The 12,546-nt window shown below is 41.4% G+C and overlaps 1 protein-coding gene across 2 annotated transcripts in view; it reads right to left on the reverse strand.

Annotated features, from left to right (window-relative positions):
- The window catches only part of LOC115114241 (calsyntenin-2-like), a 284,603-nt gene that overhangs the window by 10,087 nt on the left and 261,970 nt on the right, over window positions 1–12,546 (reverse strand). For both annotated transcript variants that reach the window (XM_029642323.2, XM_029642324.2), the window contains exons 9-11: window positions 6,905–7,067; window positions 4,557–4,723; window positions 1,547–1,695 (exon numbers count right to left, since the gene is read on the reverse strand). In XM_029642323.2, coding sequence (XP_029498183.2) covers window positions 1,547–1,695; window positions 4,557–4,723; window positions 6,905–7,067 — 479 coding nt within the window. The remainder of the gene's footprint in view (window positions 1–1,546; window positions 1,696–4,556; window positions 4,724–6,904; window positions 7,068–12,546) is intronic.

Below are 12,546 nucleotides of genomic sequence, written 5' to 3' on the forward strand. Positions count from 1 at the left end.
GTTCCCCTTTAATCGCCTCTCTCTTTCACCTCCTTCCCCAGATACCAGCATTTGTTTACCTCTGTAAACAAAATGCACATCTATGCACTATTCTGTGACCAGGCGAAAAAATCTTTCCAAGCCAAACCTTCATACCATAACCGCTAACTGCTACACACAGCCTACATCGTTCCACCATAATAGCTAACGTCATAGTCAACATAGCTACTGAAACGAATGCATTAGTAAACACACTACAATCATGCAGTACAGTGTACAGCAAGCAGTTTAGCAGTTACACCGGCAGGCCCCACGGTGGCAATAAATTAATAAAACCAAAAGCTTACCTTGACTTGGAAGATTTCCAGTGTTGGATAGCCATAGCCAGCTAGCTAACATGGCATCCCTCTCTGTTTGAGCCAGGTGTTTGAGTAGGATAAACTAGATTAAATATTTACGTTTTTGGGCGATCTGACCAAGTTCACATACAAATGTGTGTTATAGATTTGTCATTATCATTGAAAGCAAGTTTAGGTAGTGTTAGATCTGATCTATGTGCGCTATTTCTATGCTTCCCGTTCTTACATTTAGTTTTTGCGTCTTTTACGTTCGGTTTTGTACCCCAGCTCCAAACAGTTGAAAATACAATATTTTTGGTTATGGAAAATATATTTCACAGCTGTTTAGATGGTACAATGATTCTTCACACTATACTTGCTTGTTTTGTCACAAACTGAAATGTTTTATATAGTGCACCTTCCAAGTGAAAGTGAGAAAAAAAATACAACAAAATATAGCTAGCTCTCTCTCTCTCTCTCTCTTGCTTCTCCTTAATTTTTGAAGAAATTAAATTGTTCAGATCTATTCACCTACTGTATTGTCAACTACTCACCACATTTTGTGCACTGCAGTGCTAGCTAGCTGTAGCTTATGCTTCCAGTACTAGATTCATTCTCTGGTTCTTTGATTGGGTGGACAACCTGTCAGTTCACGCTGCAAGAGCTCTGACAGCCCACTTTCTGATTTTCTCAAATTTTGTATATGTTTGATACGGAATGTTATCCGATCTTTAGCCAAAACCTAATATTAGATAAAGGGAGTTTACAAAGAACACAATTTTTTTATACTTATTTCATTTATTTAATTAACAAAATGAACAATTCCCCTGTGTGAAAAAGTAACTGCCCCCCTTATACTCAATTACTGGTTGTGCCGCCTTAAAAATGATAACTTTTTGAATGTTCCACAATTTAGATTTTTTATGAAATTCACTGAGGAGGATGGTCCTCCCCTTCCTCCTCTGAGGAGCCTTTAAACAAATGATACTTGCATGCGTCTCTGACCTTGTGGTCCTATAGTTCAAAGGGGTTTAAATGTATGGTTGGGTGCAATAAATGTTTCTGTAGTCTATGTGAAAGAGAGAGAGAGACCGAGAGAGAGGTTGAGGAGTGTGAACGTGTGTGTGTGTGTGTGTGTGTGTGTGTGTGTGTGTGTGTGTGTGTGTGAGACAGACTAAGTGTGTTCGCTGGCGTGCGCCCGCATACACATTGTTGGATTCCATACTCACTGTACGGTGGTGGTGATGTGTAGCCGTCTGAGGCCTGCTGTGGGGAACTGGCGTGAGTTGATGTAGGAGACCTTGGCCATGGCTGTGTTGACACTCTCCAGGTCCTCTCCCTCCATCACCAGCACAGACTGGGCCGGGTTAAAGTGAAACTGCACACACAGAGGAACACATGAATCAACTGATACAAGAGGGTAAGTGTCTGAGTGTTTCATGCACACAATACATGACCAAAAGTATGTGGACACCTGCTTGTCGAACATCTCAAATCATGGGCATTAATATGGAGTTGGTCCACCCTTTGCTGCAATAACAGCCTGCACTCTTAGTGCATTAGTCATGTCGAGCACTGATGTTAGGCAATTAGGCCTGGCTCACAGTCGGCGTTCCACTTCATCCCAAAGGTGTAGATGGGGTTGAGGTCATGGTTCTGTGTAGGCCAGTCAAGTTCTTCAATACCGATCTTGACAAACCATTTCTGTATGGACCTCGCTTTATGCACGGGGGCATTGTCATGCTGAAACAGGAAAGGGCCTTCCCCAAACTGTTGCCACAAAGTTGAAAGCACAGAATCGTCTAGAATGTCATTGTATGCTGTAGCGTTAAGATTTCACTTCACTGGAACTAAGGGGCCTAGACCGAAGCATGAATAACAGCTCCAGACCATTATTCCTCCTCCACCAAACTTTACATTTCGCAATATACATTCGGACAGGTAGCGTTCCCCTGACATCTGCCAAACCCAGTTTGTCCGTTGGACTGACAGAGAATGTGTTTCCACTGCTCCGATGGCTCCGAGCTTTACCCCCCTCCAGCCCACGCTTGGCATTGCGCATGGTGATCTTAGGCTTGTGTGCAGCTGCTCGGCCATGGAAACCCATTTCATAAAGCTTCCGACGAACAGTTATTGTCCTGATGTTGCTTCCAGAGGCAGTTTGGAAGTCTTTAGTGAATGTTGCAAAGTGCTATGCACTTCAGCACTCGGTGGTCCCGTTCTGTGAGCTCGTGTGATCACTTAGTCACGGTAATTAGGCTTCTCCAAGCTCTGATGCTGCTGATGGTCATTAGTAGCCTACCGAACGTGCGAACTGTCTGGTACTCAGCACTCTTGTCCCTCTAATCACTCTGATGTCAATGCCAATGTGATCGAAAATCTTATCAAACACTTCACGAGGGCCCATTGTCGTGGAAATTCAGTACTGAGAGAGACTTGGTCATTTCTTCAATCAATCATCTTTATTTAATATCGATTAATTATCGCAATAATGAAACTGTCAGCCCAACAGTCTTGTTCTGACTGTTAGGCTGAGAGCCTACCCTTTACAGACAATGCACAGTTTATATAGCTGATACCAAGATTGCTTAGTCAGTCATTTCTAACCTTCCCATAAGCCACCTTGGTTATCTACACAGGATGGTGTTTTACTTAGTTTCCCAGATACCAGGAAGATGAGACAATGAGGCACTGTTCTACTCCTATCCCAGTTACAACCACCCCACATCCTGTCACTGGAATGCCAGCTGTAGGTTTTATCACCAGGAAGCTAGAGTGGACGCCATAAAACTCAGCATTAGCAGGACAGAAGTATCTTACTGTTTAAGTAAATCATTGTTTCATATCCTACAAATAAGGTGAATTCATAATTTTTCTGTCACACCATGAGCTCATGTTGTGCAACATTTCTATAGGCTGTCACGTTGGCATGAAGGATCGGGAGACAGATGCAGGAATGCGTAATAGTTTTTTAAATTTAGTGTAAAGGCACGGGGATGAAGACCAAACAAACACGTAACAAAAACACAGGTTTAAAACCCAAACAAAAGAGCGAGGAGTACCTTGAATAAATAACACACGCGCACAATGATTAACACACGGGATGAGACCTGTAATCATCTGTGCAATCCACAAGGGCACAAAAGCCAAAACACACAGCACAGGTACTCACACACCAACTAACAATAATCGACAGCACCATGGGGAACAAAGGGCACATATATACAAATACAATCAGTTGGAATAGGGGCCAGGTGTTCGCAATGAAAGTTCCAGAGGGATCTGTGACATTGGCTATGCAAATGCAGAGAAAACAGTTTTGATGGCCTCTAATAAAATCAGGAGGATCCCATCAGCTTTCTATAGGCTAGGCCTACTATATTTACTCATCAATTTTCCAAACATGAACATTTTGCTTTACTTTCAACAGGAGTGTAGCCTACCTGGCTGGCATGAAAATGAACCATGGGAAAAGCATCCTCCATTCGCTATTTAAGTGCATAGATTACATGTTGTTTTTTTCTTCCCATGCCCATGTTCCGAGACAGGTGCATGATAATGGTCAATTTCTAAATCAAAACTAATACCACACATATATTATTGAGTATATGTAAAGACAATATTAAATCAAGAATAGTCTGATGGGTGTACAATATTAGCCTATCATTTGTGAATGATATATTATCACCTGTGAATGTCGCCCAGTTTGAGCATTAAGGTAAGACACAGCGCATACCATTTTTTTTGGCCGACTTTTTCAAATCATAGTTGCACACGTCATGTATATCCTTCCCAGCCCATAGGCCTATATGTTTAGATAAGCTTTGCATCACATCTAAAGTGGCCAAACAACATCTTAAAATGAAGTACATGAATCTGCTTTATAACCGCTGTAGAGTCTAACTGGCATACATAAGCAGCGAGTGAAGTTTGAAGTTTGGGGAATATCATTTTCCCCATAAAAATGAACCTTTATAAGAGAGCCAAGAGTGTGCAAAGCTGTCATCGAGGCAAAACGGTGGCTACTTTGAAGAATCTCAAATATAAAATATATTTGGATTTGTTTAACCCTTTTTTGGTTACTACATGATTCCATGTGTTATTTCATAGTTTTAATATCTTCCCTATTATTCTACAATGTAGAAAATAGTAAAATAAATAAAAACCCTTGAATGTGTAGGTGTGTCCACACTTTTGACTGGTACAGTGTATCTGCGTGTGTTTGCCCCAGTGACTCACCTTGATATCCTTGCCCAGGCTCTCCAGTGAGTTGATGTCCAGTCCTTCCTTACAGGCCTGTAGACAGGAGATGACTTTCTGGGTCTCTATCTTGCCTGGCCGGATGGTCAGACCTGACAGACTTCCCCGGAAGTACTGGGTGAACCGCGGGTTGGACACCTCACCACCTAGGGAGGACAAGAGGAAGGTTTTTTTTTGTTCAGTTCAAAGGTGCAATATTGTACAATCAAGTGGTGGACAATGATTGTCTTATCCTTTATCTGTTCTGAAAGCACAGTGCAATGAAGGCATTATGGAGCATGCCTCTATTATAATAGTAGGAACATGCTTTGGTCATTCTTAATTTTACAGTATTTTACTTTATTTACTTAGTTGAAGCTAGAAATAACACTAGTAAAAGAGATGAACCTATATAACTTACCTTTCAACAAGACGAAGCTATTTAAACAATGGCTAACACAGTTACCTTTGTTTTTGCATCACTTCCTAGTAGGCCGAAACATCAAGTAAATACCAACTGAAACAGGATTGTGAAATAAAGACAGTAGCATGACTATGGAAATGATAGCCCGTTTTGTTTATCAGCTTCCATCTGCTCTCCCCACTCTTTTTAAAAAATGACTTTCAAAACAACAAAATAAAATGTCCAATCTGAGGTAGATTTGGGCTCAGAGCAGAGGGACACTAGGCCTTCAATAAAAAGAACTAGCGTCGTCTTTTTTAGGCAAGTGTGTGTTTTTCTTCTTTGATTCACTGGCAGATGGTGCTAGCAGTTTGCTAGTCGTTAACGGTCCCCGAGCCGTATCTCTTGCTGACATACTCAAGTGTTCTCGCCGCCGCCTGCACCAGCCTGATTTTTAAAATTATTTTATATTTTCCCAGACAGATGTTATCAATTAAGTGTTGTGGCACCGAAGCACAGAGAGAGAGAGTGTGTTTTTCGGGCTTATTTCGGTCTCGTCCCCCCCAAAGAGGAGAATTTGAACAAGAAGACATTCAGCATTTAGGCTTCAGTGCTAACATATGCTATTTTTACACACCTGGCTGCATAATATTTACACCTGCAGTAAGAAAGATAGCAATTAAGTTGAAATGGATTGTTTGAACAAGTTGTATTAGGAAATTAGAGAAGGTTCAGGATTTTGTTTATGGTTTAGAAGAGGCTTCTATCGCAGTAGGCCTGAGGCCAGCCAGAGTCTGTCTGCCCTAAACTTCAGTGACATTGCACAGAGAAACTGCTTGTCTACTCTCCATAAGAAGAGCACCATTCAGAGCAATCTCAATAAACGGTTTCCTCACGAAAATGGACAAAACAAACCATATTCTGCTGTTCTCGTCACAAGTCACACGTCTTGTTTTGCTTAGGGCGCGCTAAGGTCAGGGCTGGTGCCTTTCATTCCTTGTGTATCTTCATTACGTTGTTGATTGCGTGCAGGGTGGTTGGGGGGGGGGGGATGAGAGAAATGCAATCCTGTTCATTAATGGTCTGCAAAGTTATCAGTTGCAGCTTAGTGAAGCATATAGCAGCTTCATTGGGATGTAATAGCCAGAGAACTTGTACTCTATTCAGGCTGGCTTAATCCCTTCTTCAGGGCTTTCTCACACAATCACAGATTCATGGAAAGAGAGAGGGAAAAGAGGGGAAAAAAGAGAACTGCAACCAGGAGCCAGATGAAAATAAATTCAGACGACACAGAAATGCCGCTGACGTTGGACCTCGAGCGTGGCTCATGGGATTCAGCTGTATCCATCTGTCCCCAGCTGACACATTTATATAATTATTATTTTGATCATAAAAAGCGATGTTAAGTAGTGCTTCTTCATTCAAATGGATTCATTAGTCCCCTCTTTTTAAGCGGCTGGAATTGACAGCCTGTGTTTCCTGTTTGATGTCTCCAAGCTTGAGCCTCTCTCTCTCTCTCTCTCTCTCTGTGTGTCTCAGTGTCTCTCTGCATCTGTCTGTGTCTGTCTGTGCTCCTGCTGCAAGCTCTCTTAGTCTTAAGTTGGGGAGTGTTTAATCACTGTCTTGGACTGGATAAGGGAAACTGACTCATCCCTATGGTAACAGGCAAGGCATTCTGAAACATAAAACACTACGTGACTACCTAAAGTCCTGGTCAATTGAAACCAATAAACAGTTGTTCCTGGGATACGGAAAACCACATTATTCCTGGTCTGTGAGGAAACATGTCCAAATCAAAGGAAAATGATGTGACTCCTCCCTCCCTGCTCCTCCCCCCCTTTATTTTACAGTAAAAAATACAGAAATTCTATAGGTACGCTATGCATAGTTGGACAGCCACAGAGTCGGTATGGACACCGGACCCTATACAGGAGTCTATAATGACCTTGCCAGCAGGCACCCACTGTCAGCTGGGTGTCAATTGATGAGGGATGGATGGGCCAATCGTCGGTCACCAGGTAGGGTTCGTAGGTTACGCCATCTACGAAGAGAATCACGGCAGGGAACTCCACATTGATCACGTAGTAGTGCCACTCCTTGTCACAGATCTGTAAGACATAGGGACATGCTGTTAGCATTGAGTTAAACCAATGAGCTGTGTAGCTCTGGGTTTGTTGAGAAGTTAATTAAGCACAGTATTTGTATTTATTATGGATCCCCATTAGCTGCAGGCAGGGCAGCAGCTACTCTTCCTGGGGTCCAGCAAAGTTAAGGCAGTTATACAATTTTAAAAAACATTACAATACATTCACAACAGATTTCACAACACATTAAGTGGGTGCCCTCAGGCCACTACTCTACTACCACATATCTACAACACAAAATGCATGTGTATGTGTGTATATAGTGCATATAGTATTGTGTGTGTGTCTCTTCACAGTCTCCACTGTTCCATAAGGTGTATTTTTATCTTTAAAAAAAACAAAAACATCTAATGTATGGCTTGCATGAGCCGCCGTGCTGCCCTGTTCTGAGCCAATTGCAATTTTCCTAACTCCGACTGAACAGTAGTCCAGGTGTGTCAAAACTAGGCCCCGACGGGCCTGCCTTGTTGATAGAGCTGTTATGAAGGCAGAGCAGCCCTGTATTCTGTACAGCTAATGTTGTATCAATATGTTTTTACGAGGACAGTTTTACAATCCAGGGTTACATCAAGCAGTTTAGTCACCTCAACTTGCTCACATTCCACATTATTCATTACAAGATTTAGTTGAGGTTTAGGTGAATGATTTGAAATATTTAGGACTATCTTATTCCTGGCCACCCATTCTGAAACTGACTGCAGCTCTTTGATAAGTGTTGCGGTGATTTTAGTCGCTGTAGTAGCTAAAGTGTATAGTGTCGAGTCATCCGCATACATAGACACACTGGCTTTACCCTTACTATTATTAGGTAGCGAAATTACTTTTCCTTCCCTCCAGGCCTGAGGTCACACACTTTCTACTAGGCTTAAATTGAAGATACGGCAATTATTAGTGGCAATATCGTCTGCTATTATCCTCAGTAATTTTCCATCCAAGTTGTCAGACCCTGGTGGCTTGTCGTTGTTGATGGACAAAACTTTCTTTTTTTTTTTTTCTTCTTTTTTTTTTACTCGTCCGCACTCACTTTACGGAATTCAAAATTACAATGCTTGTCATTTGCCAAAATGTCTAAAAACCTGTTTTTGCTTTGTCATATTATGTGTAGATTGATGAGGGGATAAAAACGATTTGATCAATGTTAGAATAAGGCTGTAACCGTAACAAAATGTGGAAAAGTCAAGGGGTCTGAATACTTTCTGAATGCACTGTATACTTGGATGTCTAGTGTCAGCGTTTGTTGCTAGAAAGTTTGCTAATCTTGCCACAATCAATGACGGAGCTGACTTTTCTAAAGTGCTCCAAAGCTTTTTACTATCATTCTTTATGCCATTTATGTTTATTTCATAGTGTAGTTTCTTCTTATTTTTATTCAGTTCAGTCACATTCTAAATTTGAGGTATGTTTGCCAACCGGTTGTGCAGCCAGACTTATTTGCCATTCCTTTTGCCTCATACCTCTCAACCATACAAATGTTAAATTCCTCATCAATCCACAGGGATTTAACAGTTATTACAGTCATTTTCTTAATGGGTGCATGCTTACTAGTGACTGAGATAAGCAATTTCATAAATGTGTCAAGTGCAGCGTCTGGTTGCTCTTCGTTACACACCACGGACCAACAAATATTCTTTACATCAACAACATAGAAATCACTACAACCCTGCCACCTAGCCTAGTGGTTAGAGCATTGGACTAGTAACCGAAAGGTTGCAAGTTCAAACCCCCGAGCTGACAAGGTACAGATCTGTCGTTCTGCCCCTGAACAGGCAGTTAACCCACTGTTCCTAGGCCGTCATTGAAAATAAGAATTTGTTCTTAACTGACTTGCCTAGTAAAATAAAGGTAAAATTAAAATTAAAATAAATTAATAATAATAATTTTATACACCATTTTAGTCCCAGCCTCTGGAACTTTGGTTTTCCTAGAAATGGCTACTGTATTGTGATCGCTACATTTCTGCAACATTAGGAAAACTGTGATCAATACATGTTGATGATTTCATTCCTGTGCTGATTGTAACTACCTTGGTAGGTTGACTGATAACCTGAACCAGGTTGCAGGCACTAGTTACAGTTGTAAGCTTTCTCTTGAGTGGGCAGACTGATGAGAACCACTCAATATTTAAATCACCCAGAAAATATACCTCTCTGTTGATATCACATATATTATCAAGCATTTCACACATTTTATCCAGAAACCGACTGTTGGCACTTGGTGGTCTATAGCAGCTTCCCACCAGAATAGGCTTTAGCTGAGGCAGATGAACCTGTAGCCATATTACTTCAACAGTATTTAACATGAGAGCCTCTCTAAGCTTAACAGAAATGTAGATCTGAATATAAACGGCAACACCTCCACCTTTGTCATTTCTGTCTTTTCTGTAGATGTTATAACCATTTATTGCTACCACTGTATTATCAAAGGTATTATCTAAGTGAGTTTATCTAAGTGAATGTCATCTGTTACTAGCAAATTATTGATTTCATGAACCTTGTTTCTTAAGATACATATGTTAACGTGGGCTGTTTTTAGCACTTTTCTGGGATGCTTGATTGTTTTCATTGCTTACTGGGAAGCTTAGTGGAGGTAGACATGCTCATGTTATTTATGTTAGTGCAGGGTGAGCTGCACACAGTGGACTTCCTACTAGGGCACACCGCCTCAGTGCTAACAGTATAACTCTGGTCCATAGGCACATGATTACTGCATACAATAGCTGTGGGATCAGCAGAAGCATTCTGGGCAGTAAGAGGGACATACATTAGGTTACTAACATTGTGTCTTCTAACGCCCCTGGTGTAATGTACTTTTGCTGAAGCATTATGACAACTCAGTGACACAATGGTAGAGATTAACTGAGCTGGGCTTGGGTCATTGATAAGTCATTGTCTCAACACAGCCTTATAATGATGTGAAAGGATCCAGGAACACAATTGATTCGGGTGGATTTTTTACTAGAAGTAGCTGTAACAGGGTGAAAATTACCCAGAGACTGGGAAGCCATTTTAAAGGGGAACATCACCCACTGATTTGGCCCGATTTTGGGGGGGGCTTCTGTGAATGTGATTATCATTGGATTCAATAAGATATAATACTGTAACAAACCAGCCCACAGACATGGTGCAAGCACTTCAAAGTTGGTCACTTCTATGGGGACTGTGGTTAGTGCACTTGCCTTGGGAACTGATGTTTGTGAGTCCTTAGGTCAGCCCCACAAATTCATCGCAATATCATAATAATGCACCTGGGTTTCACACTTTACAGTCTTTCATATCGCTGTGGACAATATTTCATGAATTAACTACTTATTTGCGGTTATCATGAAGCCCAAATCCAATAACGCTTGTTTGGCAGTCTCCCTTCCACCCTCGGTAATGAAAAACACATTAAACTTCATTCAGATTCATCCCGCTCCCCTCTTGATCATTTGTTGTCTGTTTCGGGGTAATTAATTAAGTTTAACTTTAATGAGTTGCTCATTAAGGGAACATCGATTTACGAGCGTTGAGTCAGGGGACCGTCACAAAACTTTTTCATCAAGCCTGAAACACTTGCTCACCTTTGGTGGTTCAGTCTCCCCAGAAGCAGAATCAAAGCCTGTCAAATCCAGCCCAGCAGTCAGTCAAGGGCCAGCCAATCGAAAGGAAATTGACACAGCTCAGCTCTTATAATAGTGTTATGTTCCCCCCTGGTGAATATCTAGTGCTGAGACAGTTCCAGGGAGAAGTTGGCCTATATCGCTGATCTTGGATCAGCTTTCAACTCCCCAACTGGGAGTCGTAACTGTCAGGGGGTACATCGCAAAACTGACCTTGGATTAGAGGTTAAAGAGAGATTGAGTCTTACATGGCTGACCTCTATTGTGGAGGGAGATAACTGTCAAATAGCAGTAGTACAGTACTATATGATTGGAAATGTCTAGTAGTTCAGACCGCTCTGGATAGAAGCCCCCAAGCACAAAGCTAGGATCAACCCATTATCATTAGGAAGTACAACACAGACATTGCCTTAGATCAGAAGTTGAGGGGTAACTTCATTCTATTATATGAACTATATATATATATATATATATATGGATGGAGATTGCTGTCAAACAGTCTAACAGTGTGTTTGTAGATGTCTCCCTAGTGCTCGGAGGGGTTTATCATTCAAGTAATGCACTCTCATGCTGCTACTGATTACCAGTGAGCCATGAACAACCTCTCCCCTCAGTGCACAATGCAGGCAGGAAGGGCTAACTCCTTCCCCGATGCCTCGCACACTCAGGAAGCCTTTCATGCTCACAAACTTGAGGCATCATTTTAAATGTTTTTTTGTTGTTTTTGTTTTATCAGGTTGAGTAATACCGTACGAGGTTCCTCGCTGTCGTTAAACAATGATCCACGTGGCCACAGGTGGGCTCGTATGCCTACATACAGATGTCGGACCTTAACTTGATCACTCTTTAATTGCAGAGAATTTTTCTGCTGCATCAGGAAATTCTAATGAGCTTCGTGATTTAGATAAATTCCCTGAAAATGAGCAGTTATTTCTTCTCTCCATGTGGGGGCAGTAGAGTCATTGGGATCAGGACTTGCTATCAAAATCATTTTCTCTCTCGCTCGCTCAAACGCTAGGACTAGGTCCTATTACTGCAACATTCAAATGTACAAAGATCTATCTGGAATGCATCTGGAATGCATTGAAAGTCAATATATCCTCATAGTCCGCCCCATCCCGCATGCGGCATCGTTACTACAGCCTCAAGCTCATTACCATAACGCAACGTTAGCGATTTCTAAAAATCGCAAATGAAATGAAATAAATATGCCTGCTCTCAAGCTTATCCTTTTCTTAACAATCCTGTCGTCTCAGATTTTCAAAATATGCTTTAGAACCAGAGAAAATCAATAATTTGTGTAAGAGTGGTGATAGCTAGCTTAGCATTTAGCGTTAGCATTTAGCACGCAACATATTCACAAAAACCAGCCAAGGAATCAAATAAAATAATTTACCTTTGAAGAACTTCAGATGTTTCAATGAGGAGACTCTCAGTTACATAGCAGATGTCCAGTTTTTCCTGAAAGATTCTTGTGTAGGACACATCGTTCCCTTTTGTTACTATGCATTTGGCTACCGAAACTAACCGAAAATTCAGTCACCTACATGTCGAACTTTTTTCCGAATTAACTCCATAATATCGACTGAAACATGGAAAACGTTGTTTGAATCAATCCTGAAGGTGGTTTGTCATATATCTCTCCATTGAAAGCACCGTCCTTGAAGCCTGCTTTGTTCTCAGATTCGAATGGAAAAATACTGGGAGCTGACTTTTGCGCACCAAATGCCACGCAGACACCAAGCGGGACATTTGGCAATTGTAGTCTCTTATGGTCAATCTTCCAATGATATGCCTACAAATACGTCACAATGCTGCAGAGACCTTGGGGAAACAAGAGAAAGT

Source organism: Oncorhynchus nerka, linkage group LG9b, assembly GCF_034236695.1.
Source record: "Oncorhynchus nerka isolate Pitt River linkage group LG9b, Oner_Uvic_2.0, whole genome shotgun sequence".
Taxonomy (NCBI): domain Eukaryota; kingdom Metazoa; phylum Chordata; class Actinopteri; order Salmoniformes; family Salmonidae; genus Oncorhynchus; species Oncorhynchus nerka.